This window comes from Lampris incognitus, chromosome 5 (genome assembly GCF_029633865.1).
Source record: "Lampris incognitus isolate fLamInc1 chromosome 5, fLamInc1.hap2, whole genome shotgun sequence".
NCBI lineage: Eukaryota > Metazoa > Chordata > Actinopteri > Lampriformes > Lampridae > Lampris > Lampris incognitus.
In genome coordinates this window covers 46,994,220-47,011,808 of record NC_079215.1, presented here as the reverse complement: position 1 = coordinate 47,011,808, position 17,589 = coordinate 46,994,220, and the positions used below count along the sequence as shown (strand labels likewise).

At 46.3% G+C, this 17,589-nt stretch overlaps 2 protein-coding genes across 2 annotated transcripts in view; both read left to right on the top strand.

Annotated features, from left to right (window-relative positions):
- The first annotated feature begins 5,462 nt into the window (after positions 1-5,462).
- On the top strand, positions 5,463-7,826 carry timm10 (translocase of inner mitochondrial membrane 10 homolog (yeast)). Its single transcript, XM_056280798.1, has 2 exons — positions 5,463-5,648; positions 6,189-7,826. The coding sequence occupies exons 1-2, from the start codon at positions 5,578-5,580 to the stop codon at positions 6,382-6,384; spliced, it is 267 nt and encodes an 88-aa protein (XP_056136773.1). The 5' UTR covers positions 5,463-5,577; the 3' UTR covers positions 6,385-7,826.
- Positions 7,827-7,992: 166 nt separating this feature from the next.
- Positions 7,993-17,589, top strand: part of unc93b1 (unc-93 homolog B1, TLR signaling regulator) — a 36,737-nt gene continuing 27,140 nt past the window's right edge. The window contains exon 1 of the mRNA XM_056280321.1: positions 7,993-8,127. The gene's annotated coding sequence lies outside the window, so the exon portion shown is untranslated. The remainder of the gene's footprint in view (positions 8,128-17,589) is intronic.

Genomic DNA, 17,589 nt, shown 5'->3' with positions numbered 1-17,589 from the left:
AGAAAGTTCCTTGATGAAGTAACAGAGAGGAAGATTGAGTTAGGTAGTTAGATATCAAGTACTTTATTTTGTAAAATGTATGAAGTCCAGTGTAAGTAATTGTGAGGTATTGTATATAGGACATATGGGCTTAAAGGGTACACAGATAGCTTATAAGCCCAGTCCAGATTTTTAAATAAAAGTAATTTAATTTAATAAGGAAATCATTCTGGAGTTTCTAGATGAGAGATTGATCTTCTGTTTGTAATCCAATTTATTAGGAAATAATTTAAAAACCAGAAAGAAAACATTAGAAACAGATTTTGGTGGGCTTTAATTGGGTCACTTCCCCTAACCTTCCTGTTCCTCAGCAAGTTATTGTGTTGATAAAGGTTATTCAATAGGTAAATTTGATTATTACTACTACTACTACTACTACTTTCGGCTGCTCCCATTAGGGCTCACCACAGCGGATCATCCGTTTTCTTCTTGTCCTCTGCATCTTCCTCTGTCACACCAGCCACCTGCATGTCCTCCCTCACCACATCCAGAGACCTCCTCTTTGGCCTTCCTCTTTTCCTCTTCGCTGGGAGGTAAATTTGATTACATTTCTGAAAAATTAGGCTCTCACACAGATTCTGTCAAGCACCTGTAACCAGCAACCTCTTCCTTTCACTTTCACAGTGAGGCACTCCAGTAAGACAGAATGACTACAGACTACCACCTAAACCCCCAGACTCTTCAGAGAGAGCACATCACTCCTCAGCAGACTTGAGCAGGGTCACCATGGGGTCAATTTGTGATCAGGAAGATGAAGAGGACATGGAAGTGGATGTTCTAAGATGCTCCCCAACCAAGGGGCTTGAGCCCAGCGGGTACGCGATAGGGCATGACATGGGAATAATGCCAGATGAACAACAGAAGGCGGAAGAGGAAGTGGATTACATTTTTTCCGTTTTATTTTATAGGGAAAAAAAACATTCAAAATACAACATCCATCCATTACCTGAACTGCTTATCCTGCTCTCAGGGTTGTAGGGATGCTGGAGACTATCCCAGCAGTCATTGGGTGGCAGGTGGGGAGACACCCTGGACAGGCTGCCAATCCATCACAGGACCCCCCCCCCCACACACACACACACTCTTTCCATTATACTCTTAAAAATATGAATACGAATATGAAGTGAATTACATTGATGTGACAGATGAAACAGAATAAACATTTGTCCATAGATGCTCGTCATCTATGTAAGGTTTTTATTTTGTGGAGTATTGTAACTCTACAGTGCATAAAATGTGGTGTTTTGTCTTTTGGAACTCAGGGAACTTTTTTGTTACTCACGGTATAGTCCATGCTACTTAGTTGCCAACTGAGATAAAGTTTGCTATAAAGCTCTGTATAGAAAGACCTTTCCTTGACTTTTTTTTTGTTGTTAATTTTTACCATCGGTTCTGATGTTGTGATGAACCCTGGCTTGTGCACACACAGGAGCATTGGCTTTTTCTCTCTGGGTTACTTACAAATAGTTCTCATGGATGTTCAATTCAGACAAAAAAAAAGTTCACGTTGTCATAACAGTGTAGATGCATCTACAGTTTAATCTCAGACTCATTTACAAAGAAATACATACGGACACAATTTATATTCAGCTACTCAAAATCCATTTTTTAGCAAAGTGTTGGGGAAGTTATTTGAAATAGAGTAATTACGGTTCATTAAAATTTCACTTATCATCGGTTTAACTTTTTATTTTTCTGCAAAACATGTTCCTGTGTGCATATAGTACACACATAGACACACAAAATACAACATCAACAACACGAGCCCAGGGATACAGGCAGAGGGAGGACAATATCCACTAGGTGCTTCATTCAAGTCTAATCATAGCACCTACTACTACTACTACTTTCGGCTGCTCCCGTTAGGGGTCGCCACAGCGGATCATCCGTTTCCATTTCTTCCTGTCTTCTGCGTCTTCCTCTGTCACACCAGCCACCTGCATGTCTTCCCTCACCACATCCATAAACCTCCTCTTTGGCCTTCCTCTTCTCCTCTTCCCTGGCAGCTCCATATTCAGCATCCTTCCCCCAATATACTCAGCATCTCTCCTCCACACATGTCCAAGCCATCTCAGTCTTGCCTCTCTTGCTTTGTCTCCAAACCGTCCAACCAAGCGGTCCCTCTAATATAATCGTTCCTAATCCTGTCCTTCTTCGTTACTCCCAGTGAAAATCTTAGCATCTTCAACTCTGCCACCTCCAGCTCCACCTCCTGTCTTTTCGTCAGTGCCACTGTCTCCAAACCATATAACATAGCTGGTCTCACAACCATCTTGTAAACTTTCCCTTTAACTCTTGCTGATACCCTTCTGTCGCAAATCACTCCTGACACACTTCTCCACCCACTCCAACCTGCCTGCACTCTCTTTTTCACCTCTCTACTGCACTCCCCGTTACTTTGGACAGTTGACCCCAAGTATTTAAACTCAAATGCCTTTGTCACCTCCACTCCTTGCATCCTGACCATTCCACTGTCCTCCCTCTCATTCACGCATAGGTATTCCGTCTTGCTCCTACTGACTTTCATTCCTCTTCTCTCCAGTGCATACCTCCACCTCTCCAGGTTCTCCTCAACCTGCACCCTACTCTCGCTACAGATCACAATGTCATCCGCGAACATCATCGTCCATGGAGACTCCTGCCTGATCTTGTCCGTCAACCTGTCCATCACCATTGCAAACAAGAAAGGGCTCAGAGCCGATCCTTGATGTAATCCTACCTCCACCTTGAACCCATCCGTCATTCCAACCGCACACCTCACCATTGTCACACTTCCCTCATACGTATCCTGCACCACTCCTACATACTTCTCTGCAACTCCTGACTTCCTCATACAATACCACACCTCCTCTCTCGGCACTCTGTCATAAGCTTTCTCTAAATCTACAAAGACACAATGCAACTCTTTCTGGCCTTCTCTATACTTCTCAATCAACATTCTCAAAGCAAACATCGCATCTGTGGTGCTCTTTCATGGCATGAAACCATACTGCTGCTCGCTGATCATCACCTCTCCTCTTAACCTAGCTTCTATTACTCTTTCCCAAATCTTCATGCTGTGGCTGATCAACTTTATACCTCTGTAGTCGTTACAGTTCTGCACATCGCCCTTGTTCTTGAAAATCGGTACCAGTATGCTTCTTCTCCACTCCTCAGGCATCCTCTCACTTTCCAGGATTGTGTTAAACAATCTAGTTAAAAACTCCACTGCCATCTCTCCTAAACATCTCCATGCCTCCACAGGTATGTCATCAGGACCAACTGCCTTTCCATTCTTCATCCTCTTCATAGCTGCCCTCACTTCCTCCTTGCTAATCCGCTGAACTTCCTGATTCACTATCCCTACATCATCCAACCTTCTCTCTCTCTCATTTTCTTCATTCATCAGCCCCTCAAAGTATTCCTTCCACCTTCTTAGCACACTCTCCTCGCTTGTCAGCACATTTCCATCTCTATCCTTGATCGCCCTAACTTGCTGCACATCCTTTGCAGCTTGGTCCCTCTGTCTAGCCAATCGGTACAGGTCCTTTTCTCCTTCCTTAGTGTCTAATCTGTCATACAACTCACCATACGCCTTTTCCTTTGCCTTTGCCACCTCTCTCTTTGCTTTACGCTGCGTCTCCTTGTACTCCTGTCTACTTTCTTCATCTCTCTTACTATCCCACTTCTTCTTTGCCAACCTTTTCCTCTGTATAATTTGCTGTACTTCCTCATTCCACCACCAAGTCTCCTTGTCTTCCTTCCTCTGTCCTGATGACACACCAAGTACCTTCCTAGCTGTCTCCCTCACTATTTCTGCAGTGGTTGTCCAGCCATCTGGCAACTCTTCACTACCACCCAGTGCCTGTCTTAACTCCTGCCTGAACTCCACACAACAGTCTTCCTTCTTCAACTTCCACCATTTGATCTTCGGCTGTGTCTTCACTCGCTTCCTCTTCTTGGTCTCCAAAGTCCTCCTACAGACCACCATCCGATGCTGCCTAGCTACGTTCTCCCCTGTCGACACCTTGCAGTCTCCAATCCCTTTTAGATGGCGCCTTCTACATAAGATATAGTCCACCTGTGTGCACTTTCCTCCACTCTTGTATGTCACCCTGTGTTCCTCCCTCTTCTTTAAATATGTATTCACCACAGCCATTTCCATCCTTTTCGCAAAATCGACCACCATCTGTCCTTCCACATTTCTCTTCTTGACTCCATACCTTCCCATCACCTCCTCATCACCTCTGTTCCCTTCACCAACATGTCCATTGAAGTCCGCTCCAATCACCACTCTCTCCTCCTTGGGTACCCTCTCCACCATGTCGTCCAACTCGCTCCAGAATTCTTCTTTTTCATCCATCTCACACCCAACTTGCGGGGCATATGCGCTGATAACATTCAGCAATAAACCTTCAATTTCCAGCTTCATACTCATCACTCTGTCTGACACTCTCTTCACCTCCAGCACGCTCTTGACATACTCTTCCTTCAGAATTACCCCCACCCCATTACTCCTCCCATTCACACCATGGTAGAAGAGTTTGAACCCACCTCCGATACTCCTGGCCTTACTCCCCTTCCACCTGGTCTCTTGCACACACAGTATGCCTACCTTTCTTCTTTCCATCATGTCAGCCAGCTCTCTCCCTTTACCAGTCATAGTGCCAACATTCAAAGTTCCAACTCCCACCTCCACATGCCTACCCTTCCTCCTCTCTAGCTGCCTCTGGACATGCTTTCCCCCTCTCCTTCTCCTTCGCCCAACAGTAGCATAGTTTCCACCGACACCCTGCTGGTTAACAGTACCGGTGGCGGTCGTTGGTAACCCGGGCCTCGACATATCCGGTATGTAAGTCTTATTTATGATCCGCATATTTGATTTGGCAAAGATTTTACGCCGGATGCCCTTCCTGACGCAACCCTCCCCATTTGTCCGGGCTTGGGACCGGCACTAAGGATGCACTGGCTTGTGCATCCTCAGTGGCTGGGTTCTAATCATAGCACCTACTTCAGTCAAATATGCTCCGATATCAGTCCTGTGAGGTCACAAAGGTTGGGTATAATAGCACAGGCCTCATAGCTTTAGAGTTTTTTGAATATTTTATGGAATCCACATGTTCATTGAGTTCATTCTTAAAAACATGGAAGAATGGTTTAGAACCATCGAATAAGCATTTGTGGATGTGGTATTTAGCAAGTAAAAATGAACGATTTGTTATAAAATATCTTCCTTCATCGTTATCATTTTCCATGTTAAAATCGAACACGCCACAGAAACAGCCTTAAAACAAAATTCATGAATGAAAACTGTAACGCCGCTCGTGTGACGCGGCTGGGAGGAGCTACGCTGACAGCTGTTTGAATACAACTTTATTGATAGCGGAAGTAGGTGCACCCCGCCGCTTGACCGGATTGAAACACGTGTTTTTTTTTTCCTGCGGGTTTGAAGGTTACCAAGGGAGCTGTCGGACCGGTGTGTCCGTCGTTTGCTGGAGAGGTTTTCTTAAAGAAAAAAAATCCGTGTGGTTTTAGAGAGCAACGGAGTGAATTTTCAAAATGGATCCTATGAAGGCACAGCAGCTTGCGGCGGAGTTAGAAGTGGAGATGATGGCTGATATGTACAATCGGTAATGCCGAATGGCAAGCTTGCTAGCTTGGGTAGCTGCCCTCTAATGCATCTGAGTACATTTATCGCTGCAGGACGCAAGGATTTCATTCATACTTCATTTTCATTTGTGTCCACTTTTACGAACGGAGTCGTCAGTGCTACGTATGATAAAAGGGCTAACCTTGAGATAAAGCGATCGTGACCGACATGATAGGTAAAGCCGGGGAAATGAGACGGGCCCTATTGAATAAGAACTGTTCTTGTCTCACGCCTCAGGGCTATGAGAGTTTGTTAACCAACCAACCACTGTAAAACGTAATGTTCTGGGTGACTGTACAAAAACGAGAGTAGTTACCCGTGTTTTACCGACCACCGTGATAATTCAACAGCTGTGACTGACCGAGTTTTGCATACTTAAAAGCGCATCAATTATAAAGCAGACTTTGCTTTAACTTCTCCACCCCTGTAGCTTCCTCTTAATACCGCAAGTGCGTTGTGACTTCATTTCACGTGGGGTGTAAATCTCGTCTGACTCCCCCAACGCTTTCTCTCCTTCCAGGATGACCAAAGCCTGCCGCAGGAAGTGCGTGCCTCCCCATTACAAGGAGGCGGAGCTGACCAAGGGTGAGTCGGTGTGCTTGGACCGCTGTGTGGCCAAATACCTGGACCTGCATGAGAAACTTGGACGCAAGCTGACTGAACTCTCCGTGCAGGACGAGAAGATGATGAGGAAGGAGGCTATTGGAAGTGGCTAGATCAACCCAGAGACTGGCGGAGGGAATGGAAAGGACTGCATTGTGGGATTTTGGGGGTGGGGGGTATGTGAAAGGGGTATTGCGTGTGAATTCTCTCGATGACCGTTGTAAAGATATGGGCTGCTTTGCTATAATCTCAAAAGCCATATTCATGGTTAATGAGGAGAGTGAGGCGAACTGTCATCTGCTGCACTGAAGGGTGGCGCTAAAATGGGCTTAAAGTAAATGGTGAAGAACTTCGGGTTGGGACTCAGTCTAATATTGGTTCATCTGGGACATCCATCAACCGGTAATAAGACTGTCATATACTTGGCTGGGGGTCAGGATTTGCTTGAGATGGTTCTTCAAAAGTCACTGAGATTTAATTGATTCGGAAAAAACCTGAATCCCATAGTACATTCAAGTTATGCACAGAGATTGTTTTACCCTGCTGGGAGTACAAGGCCAGAGAAATTGGTTGCATCAGGACAACTTGGGGTGGTGTCAGCTGTGTTGTTCAATAACAGAAAATGTGTATGAAATTGATCCACCAATACGTCATCTGGAAGTTGAAGCTCTCTGATACCTGTGTTGTCCTTGATGAGAAATTCTGGTACTTACAGGAGGTTAAAAATAATTATCTGTCAATGCCGCTGTAACAGTCACAGAACGGGACTTGGGGGAATTCGTTTTCTGGACGGCAGGTGGTGCTCGTGGGTGCTGTTTATAAAGGCGTAATCAGCGTGTAGAGGAGCTGTTCTTATATAATTATCATGCAAGCACAGATGTCGATTCCATATACAACCTCTTACTCAAATGCATTTTAAGATTTTTCCCCCAAACGTAAGGGTCATACCTGTGTAATGCAGAAGAGGGAGCGACTGGATAGGACGATATAAATTATGTTCTTAAAAAAAAATAGATATTTGGTCCATTTGTTTCTTACCAGAGACACGTCAGTTTACGTTGATAACATATAATGATAATAATATTAATTACATTTTTATAGCGCTTTTCTAGACACCCAAAGCGCTTATGTTATGTCAATATCACAAACCCGTGTTAGTTTTTCTCACTGTACGTCATGTCAATGTGAATACAGACTTGCTGATTGGCAGGTTTCTTTTCCTCCAGTGTTGATATCCAATCAGATTTGCTAATGATGGTGGATTTAACACTATTCAGTCATTTTTACATGTGATTTTTTTTCCTTTTCTGTTCAACATGTATGGTCTGTGTTTTTGGATTATGATATTTCCGTGTTTTTTGTTTTTGCCCCCCCCCCCTCAGTCCTTTTAATATTGTTTGAACATGGTGGTTTCAAGGCTGGGTGGGGGCTGTTCTATTCCACTGGGCTTTTTACAGTATTTCAGCTGCACAAACGTGTAAATAAAAAGGTGTCCATTTTAATTGCATTATAATGTTTTCCATTATCCTGATAAATGGAGGATTAAAAAAAAAAACCCCAAAAACATACGTGTTGTGTTGCCAGTGGTGTGGCTAGATCAACGCAGGGTTCACTTGGTAAACGGGGTGCTGGCCCTTTAAGAGAAACGGTCCAGCCAGTAGACGTGCAGAAGTGATGCCGGCTAAGTTTCATTTCCCTCGTTATAACCTTCCGCCGTGGCTGCACCTTTGTGGGAAAGGGGAACTGCGTTTTGCGAATCGCGAAGCGAGTAGTTTTGTGCGAGACACGGGTCGTCGGATTTCCAGTAAAGCTGCCTGGCAGTTCGATGCCAGCGGAGGACCACGCGGCAGCTCACGGTAAGGGTTCGTCGGTGTTTCTGAATGATTACAGAAATATGTGACTCGCGCGTTGAGCCATTAAGAGCAGAATTTCCAGAAGACACAAACGATGAAAGATCAGTAGGACCCGCTGTAATTAACAAATCACGGAACCCGGACTTTGGAGATTAGTAGGCCTTGTGCTGTACTCGTAGGGCATCGATACCGCGACCCTCCCAGCAGTTTGATGCTAGCGCGTCATGCACAGCTGGGGAGGGAGGCGTGTGGAGGGTAATGTACACATGGAGGTAAACACCAGCCCACGTTGCTGTGGGGGAGTCGCGTCGTACCAGGCTTCCAGCATGGCTATGCAAACATCAAGTGCCAGGTTTTCCCAAAACGGGTTAAAAATGGCTTGAGGGAAAGTTGAGAATCGGATGCGTTCGTTTTATGGTTAAATGAAACAGCAACATGTGGACTTGGTCTTTGAAACTAAAGCAGGTCGGTGTTATGGTTTTAGGCAAATTTGTCTTTTGTGATCTCGGGCTGTACAAGTAAAATTGACTTGACTTGGCCGGAAGACTCGACTTAGCTGATGAATATACAGAGACTTGACTTTGCATATACATATGCTGAAGACATGGCCGGACAATCACACGCTGAGCTACTCCACCTCCACATCATCAACTTCCGTATCACTACCAGTGCGCGGCACTAGATACTACAGCCTCCTTTCTCAGTATGAAAGTTACACTTCAACATTGCTATCATGAAGAGCTGTTTAGGACTGAACTGTGTGTTATACTGTTATTGTCGAACTCACACATTTGATTTAACATATATAAACTTAGCACAAAAAGTAAGGAAATGTGTGTTTGGTAGAGTATTTCTTTGTTGCAACAATGCTTCTTGGCAATGAATCTTATATCAGGCAGCTGATTGTCAGCACCTGGAGTACCAGAAGCTCAAAACAAGAGTCAATAGCAACAGCAAAATAAGCTGTTTGGCATTGGCAGAGAAGATTTGGCAAATTTATCATGGGCGCAACCCACATACTCAGCTCTGCTGCTCATCCCACAAATGCATGTTCCTTACAAATGTGGCCCCATTTAAAATGGAAATAACCAGGCTTTCCAACGGTATAAGATTTATTGCCAAGAAGCATTATTACAACAAAGAAATAATCTACCAAACACACATTTCCTTACTTTTTGTGCTAAGTATATATATATATATATAGTAATGTTTCTGGTGTTATATATATATATATATATATATATATATATATATATGTAACCCGCACTTTGCGTTCGGCCGTCGTCTCCCTACACGCCCTGGGACTCTGCGTTGTGTTTGTTGTAGTATGATGTTTGCGTGGAAAAGGAAGGAGGCGGAGGCGTGGGATCGTGGCTGAGACCTGGACACTTTACTGGCACTCGCTTACACTTCACCTCTCATCAATCAGCTGGCCGCTGGCCTCATCATACTCACAGCTTCCGGCAGACAAACAAAAAACCATGTATAATCTGCTCAAATAATACTGCATCCTGCGTTATATGCTATGCTAATGCTCAACAGGCTAGCCAACACTTTTTGTCACATTTCTCTTGCCAAATACAATGTTCGACATCAAACTTTAACTAGGTTATAAGCAAACTTGTCTATTAACACCACAGAATAAACAGTTAGACAATATGTGCGATATAAATCAATATTTTTATGATAATGCAGACCGCCAGTAACACTGCTCACCTTCCGGCAGACAAACAAAAAACCATGTGATCAACGTAGCCTTTTGCCCGGGACAAGACTTAGGGGTACGGTGTTGCAAGAGGGACAAACATCGCCATTTGCGGCATTCCCAGGGGAACATACAGCGTAACAGTGCCACCCTGTGGCGGATTTACATTACTACCTTACATCTACCCCTTCTTTAATTGATGGCGTCCCAGCCATCAGACCAAACAAAACAAAACAAATAAAACTTATGAGCATAAACATTAAAACAGATCACACTGAAAGTGACGTATTAATACCATGAGTTGCATATGAAATGTAGATGTGTAAATGCAATCAAAGTAAATAAACCATTAATAAAACTTGTTTGTTTTTTTTTTCGTGGATTATACGTGCCTTGCTACTCTCTCTGCTATGGCCCTCTGCCACAATGTCCAGCCCCTCTCTATCTTCTGCTGTTCCTCTTTTGATCTCACCACCTGTGACTCGTAAGACAGTTTCTTTGGGGGACGTCGAGTTCTCTGTGGGTTCCTCCTCAGGCTGGGGCCATCAAGTGCGTTGGTGTCACTGACATTTAAGTCCTCTTCCCCCCCTTGACTCACTTTTTCGGCTTCCTCCCCCATTACCTCCATGCCATCCACCTCCCAGTCCCCCATGTCAGACTCAACTCCTGCACTTGTTGCTGCACCAGCCCGCTCCACCGGAAGAAACATACACTGTGTAAGAAGGTTGCGGTGAACCACTCTCTCTTTTTCACCATCCTCTGTTCGGACCACATACACAGGTATACTGGGTTGTTTCTTCACCACAATGTATGGGCGTGACTCCCATCTGTCTCCCAGTTTCTGCCGTCCCTCCACATGACATATTTTGACCAAGACTCTGTCCCCTGGGCTGAAACCTTGACTCTTTGCCTTTTGATCATAGTACCTTTTCTGCTGCTCTTTTGCATGTCGTGAGGCCTGGTTAGCCTGAGTATAAGCTTCCGACAGACAGTCATGCAGTGTCTGGACATATTCACTATACTCACATGGCTCTTTGGTGGTAGAAAGCCCAAAAATCAGGTCGACTGGGAGTCGTGGATGTCTACCAAACATTAGGTAATACGGTGTGTACCCAGTAGAGTCATGTTTGGTGCAGTTATACGCATGTGTCATTGCATCCACATACTCATGCCAGTGGGGTTTCAGGTGAGGCTCTAGTGTCCCCAGCATGTCCATGAGAGTCCGGTTGAACCTTTCGGTGGTGCCGTTACCCTGGGGGTGATAGGGGGTTGTGTGTGTCTTAGTGACACCAGTACACTTACACAGCTCTTTCACCACAGCACTTTCAAAATTACGCCCCTGGTCTGCATGTAGTTTTGCTGGGAATCCAAACCGACAGAAAAAGTTCTTCCACAGTACCTTCGCCACTGTACAGGCTTTTTGGTCTTTAGTGGGATAGGCCTGGGCGTACCGGGAGAAGTGGTCAGTGACAATAAGCACATTTTCTATGCCTCCCTTTGATTTCTCCAGAGTCAGAAAGTCTACACACACAAGTTCCATTGGAGCGCTGCTGTGAATACTGACCAGGGGAGCCCTGAGGCCTGCAGTCGGAGTCTTTCTGAGGCAGCACCTTTCACACTGCTCACACCAAGCCTTGATTTCCTGGAACATCTTAGGCCAGTAAAATCTCTCCCTTATCATCTGCAGCGTTCTCTCAAACCCTAAATGCCCTGAGTCATCATGAAGTGCAGTCTTGACGGATGTGTGAAATCTCTCTGGTAGTACCAGCTGCTCTACTACCCCCCTTTGACAGTCTTGGACCTGACGATACATTATTCCATCCCTTACTAATAACCTCCGCCACTCTTTTAAGAGAAGGCAAACCTGCCTGCCACCACCAATCCTCTCGCTGCGGCTCGGTTTTTGGTTCACACTTTTAAAGTGCAAAACGGGACCGATTACAGCATCCTCTTTTTGCCCTGCACGAATCTCCTGTTTTGTCAATGCAGGTAGAGAGTCCATCCCCACATCTTGATAGGATTCACCGAGCGTGTGTGACAGAGGTTCTTGATGCTCAGGTCCCTCTGAAGCGGAGCTTTCCAGTTGTTGGGGAGATTGTTCCTCTACACACTTTTGTACTTTGGCTGATACAAGCTGAGGGCAGGTTTGCAGGACTTGGGTGACCTCCTGGTTAGACAGCCGGGAGAGGGCATCAGCGTTCGCATTATTCTGTCCCCTTCGATACTGCACATCAAAATCAAATGCTGACAGCCGAGACACCCACCGCTGACCTGTAGCATCCAATTTTGCAGACGACATGACATACTTGAGGGGGTTATTGTCTGTCTGGACTGAGAACTTGCGCCCATATAGATGGTCATAGAACTTGTCGGTCACTGCCCATTTCAGAGCGAGGAACTCTAGTTTGTGTGCAGGATACCTCGTCTCTGCTGGGCTCAAGCCTCTGCTGCCATAAGCTATGACTCTCTCGACTCCGTCCTGAACTTGGGCTAATACAGCACCGAGCCCCTCCCCCGAGGCGTCAGTCTGGAGCAGAAAGGGTAGGCTGTAGTCTGGATAGCCTAACACTGGAGCAGTTGTCAATCTTTCTCTCAGTGACTGAAAAGCCTCCTCACACTCATCAGTCCAGACAAAGGGCGGGTCAGGCACTCTCCGTTTCTTTCTAGGGTCACCAGCGGTAAGGCGGTACAGGGGCGCGGCCAAGGTAGAGTAACTGCACACAAACCGCCTGTAATATCCGGTGAATCCCAGGAACTGAAGCACCTCTTTACGATTCGTGGGCCTCGCCCAGTCCTTGACTCTGCTGATCTTCTCTGGGTCTGTCCTGATGCCCTCCGCAGACACCAGGTGACCCAAGTAGTGCACCTCCTTTCTCACAAGCTGACATTTGGAAGGCTTCAACTTCAAGCCATGCTCCTTCAGTCGATCGAACACCGGCTGCAGCCTCTCCAGATGCTCATCAAAGGTTTTAGAGCAGGGGTCGGGAACCTTTTTGACTGGGAGAGCCATAAAAGCCAAATATTTCTAAATATATTTCATTGAGAGCCATATAGTATTTTTAACGTATAATAAATTAAATATGTCTTACTTTTAATGCGACTTCTGGTGCTGCATGGTTTTGCTGATGGCCTTGTAGTCTGGTTCATACGTGGTGAGGTTGAGCTTCATGCAGGCGTTGAGGCTTCCATCAGTTAAACGTGAGCGTAGGTTGGTCTTAATGTTCCTCATATGCGAGAAAGACTGTTCACATGCATATGTAGAGCCAAAAATGGTCAATACGGCAATACTCACACGCTGCATTGTGTGGTATGTCACAGGAAGCTCGTTCCAAGTTTTAAGAATCAGCTGGTCTTCAGGTTGAAGACTTTTAATTTCTGTCCACTTGTGTTCCCTCGCCAGCTCTGCTCGCTGTCGCGCAAGACTTTCCAACTCTCCATTAAGTGACTTGAACTTACTCATCCACATGTCTGATGCCTTCAGGTCAGCAACTTCCAGCTCAAAGTCTCCGATAGAGACCCCGGGGATGCATGTCAGGTCGATTTTGTCCACTGCACACTCATGTGGATGAGTGATGAACTTGAAAAGACCAGTGCGCGCACGAAATTCTCCAAAACGTGCTTTGAATGACTGCAGGAGATTGAACATAAAGCCAGCTAGCTGCTGGAGATCCAGATGTTGAGTGGAGTCACTTGCTAAGCATGCATCTCTAAATTGTTGCAGTCTTTCAAAGTGCAGAAGACGACCTGTTTCAATGTCCCTGAGAAAGACTTCCAGCTTGCTTTCAAATGCAAACACTGCTTGTTGAAGGGATGAGATTGTATTTCCAATACCTTGCATTTTCACATTGAGCTGGTTCAGATGGCCAGTTATGTCCACGAGATAGTGAAACTGCAGGAGCCAGTCAGTGTTGTCTAGCTCAGGATGCTTGACGCCTTTCATTTCAAGAAAAGTCCGGATTTCACTCAGGCAAGCTGCAAAACGGCTGAGCACCTTCCCCCTTGACAACCAACGCACGTTGCTGTGTAAAAGCAGACCGGGATAATGATTCCCAACTTCTTCTAACAGAGCTTTAAACTGGCGATCATTTAAAGCTCGGGCAACAATAAAGTTGACCACTCGAATGACCAGAGACATCACCTCGCCAAGCTCCTGGCCACACGTCTGAGCGCAAAGCGCCTCCTGGTGCAGGATGCAATGAAAACTTAGGATGGCTCTCTTTTCATGTTCACGGAGAAGTGCTACAAATCCTTTGTTCTTCCTCAACATACAGGGTGCACCGTCAGTACAGACAGAAATAAGTTTATCCATCGGTAGTTTTTTTTCTTTAGCAAACTCCATGAAAGACATGAATAAATCCTCTCCTCTTGTTGTCCCTTTCATTGGCAAAACAGCCAAGCTTTCCTCACGCAGTGTGTCACCTGCAGCATACCTGGCAATGATACTGCACTGAGATAGATGGCTAACGTCTGTTGACTCATCTAACGCGAGAGAAAAGTATGTCCCGGCATTTATGTCTTCATTTGTGTTTCCTCGACTTGATTTGCCATCATGATGCTACGATCGTGCACAGTTCTTGCTGACAGGGGCATGTCTTTTATTCGTTTGATTATCTTGTCTTTATTTGGGAAGTCATCAAACAGTTCATTGGCCACATCAAGCATGAATGTTTTGGCATACTCGCCATCTGTGAATGACTTTCCATTCCTTACTATTGCCAAAGCCCCCGCAAAGCTAGCGGAATTCCCGTCACCTTGCTTGGTCCACACACGTAGTTGCTGCTGACTCGTCTGCACTCTCCGCTGTAGCTCCTCGCATGCCCTTTTCCTGCTGTCCCCCGCTGGATATTTCGATGCAAATGAAGCATGGTGCGTATCGAAGTGCCGCTTTATATTTGACCGTTTCATCGATGCAATTTTATCATTGCATATTAGACATACCGCAGATCCTGCTCTCTCCACAAATGCAAATTCCTCTGTCCACGCAGCCTGGAATGCACGGTAATCATCGTCTTTTTTTCTTTTCGCCATCTTTTCCGTTACAAGGGTTGAAGCGGATAAACTAGTTGGCTATCTGATAAAATTGATTTCTTCACCTTTACAATGACCCGGACATGCTCGCGAGCCATTGGTTCCCGACCCGACCCACGGGTGACCCGTGACCCGTGAAATTTATCTTCAAAACTAATTTCTGTTTACTTTAAAATGACACAGTATTATTAAGAAATATCACAAGTATTTTAAAATCAGTTCCAAACTGATTTTTTTGAAAAAAAAATAATTTTCAACTCAAAATTGTCTGGGAGCCATATGCCGTCACCGGAAGAGCCATATATGGCTCGCGAGCCATAGGTTCCCGACCGCTGTTTTAGAGAATATGATCAGATCATCAAGGTAGATCAGGAGATGGGTGAAGTTCAGATCGCCAAAACAGCAGGTCATGAGTCTCTGGAAGGTGGACGGAGCGTTTTGAAGGCCGAAAGGCATTCTGTTGGCTTCAAACAGCCCCATGGGAGTACTGAATGCTGTTTTGTGTTTGTCCTGCTCCGCCACCTCTACCTGCCAGTATCCAGATGTGAGATCAAGTGTTGAGAAATACTTTGCTTGACCCAGAGCCTCCAGGGCCTCCTCTATTCTGGGCAGTGGAAATGCATCTCTTGTGCTGCAGGCGTTAAGCCTTCGGTAATCGATGCATAATCTTAGTGATCCGTCTTTCTTGGTAACAATCACTACTGGCGAAGCATATGGACTCTTACTAGGCCTGATAACCCCTGCTGTTTCCATTTCTGTCAGCAACTTCCTCACATCCTGCCACTGTGAAGGGGGAATCTTGCGGTACGGGAGTCGAAAGGGCTTTGAGTCGACCAGGGGGATTTCGTGCTGCACTGTTTTTGTGTGGCCGTAGTCCATTGAGTGCTGTGAGAACACCCCCATATTCCTCTCCACAAGCTCTTTTAGGAGGGCGCGCTGGCGCTCATTCTCCACTGCTGCCTCACTTATGTCCACCCCACCACTGCTCACAACTTGGTGCAGACACCGGTATGTCTCTTTGTTCTCCTCATTTTGATGACAACCCTGTTCCGTGGCTGAAAAATCCACAACACTGTCCACCAGGAAGGCGCTGGCCAGCTGTGTGTGTGGTTTGATTGTGACAGTTTGTTGGGACAGGTTCATCACTCTGACAGGAGCACAGCCTTTCTTCACATCTGCAAGAACTTTGGCGACCATAAGGTCCTGAGGAAGCCGAATGGAGGCGTGGCCTTCAATTAGCGCTGTGTATGTCTTTCTTTGTGGGCCAGTTTTGATTTTGCACATTAAGTCCATCTCTTTCCCTCCTGGGATGCGTATTTTACGGCCAGTGTACACAGCAGGGCCCACCATGTCGTCTGCTCCTGTATATTCAGTGTCGCCAGTTTCCAGTAAAGCTGTGTACCACTCTGGATGGCTTTCCTTCACCCGCTGAAGATATTGCTCCCCATAGGTTGCTTGGAGGTGCCTCCTGGCGGCACGGACGACATTAGTTCCCACAAGCAGTGGGACGGAGGAGCGATACTCAGAGTCAGGGACAACAAAAGCTGGCACTCTCTGGAACTCTTTCCCCAGCACTTTCAACTTAATGCGCAGGACACCAGAGTAAGGCACATCCTGACCTGCTGCACCTGCTATGGGTATTTTAGAGGGCCGTAGTTTCTGTCCATGGAGGTCAGGGTGGTTGCACCAGTATCCGTGAGTAATACTGGTTACCTGAGGGCCGGAATCGATAAGAGGCCCGCACTTTAATCCATTGACTTCCACCTCACCCTCATTCCTGGGACCCACAATAGGAATGTCCTCTACTCCATCATCAGTATCGCTCACCTGCAGTGGGGGGTCTTGCTGCTTGCCCATGGTTGCCCCAGTTACCACAGGCTCTAGGCGTTTAAATGCTGCGTTGAGTGGGGCGTGGTGCTCTCTGCGGAGGTCGCAGGCTGGGGTCGGTGAGTCCAGGGCAGACTGGGATCTGGGAGCACCGCTCGACATACTCGGGCTATATGCCCTTGCTTCCCACACCGGTAGCAAACAACACTGGAGCCCTGAGTAACTGTTCTGGGAGATGGTTGGGGCCTTAGTGGGGGTGCAGGGGCTGGTGCAGGGGTAGGTGCAGCAATTCTCAACTCAAGGTGAGCCAACTTGGTCACCTGTTCTTCTTGGCTAAGAGCTAATTTCTTGACCATATCTTTAAGCTCTGTCCATTCTGAAGTGTGTTTTGACCTCTCTGACCTCATATTGGTATCACATTCTGATGTGACCTGCACCTGGGTGAGCGCTTTCTTTGTCTTGTGTTGTGACTGGAACTTCTGAGTCTCTTTTGCAAGGTTTCTAAGCTCTGCTTGCAGCTCCCGGAAACTCCAAAGCCTGGGCTTCATTGGTGCGATCCTTGCATACACCATCTCATCCATAAGCCCTCTTAGAAACTGTCGAGTGAGTTTACTATCACGATCAGGAAATTGCCTGCCCCCTCTCTGACTTTCCTCTACCGCTCTGTGTTGCCTCCAGAGCAATAGCATAAGAGCAGGCAGACTCTCCGGACCTCTGGCTGCGCTCATAGAAGTCGGCTAGTGGATCAAGTGAGCCTTGTGTGTCGCTGTATTCAGCCCTGAGCTCCTCATACGCCTTCTCTGGAGTCTGGTCGTGGGGGGGTAGGTTCAGGACTAGCTTCCTGGCCTCACCGCTCAGGTGTCGCACAACAGTCGAAAAGCGGAGGTGTGTGGGGAGCTCGATTG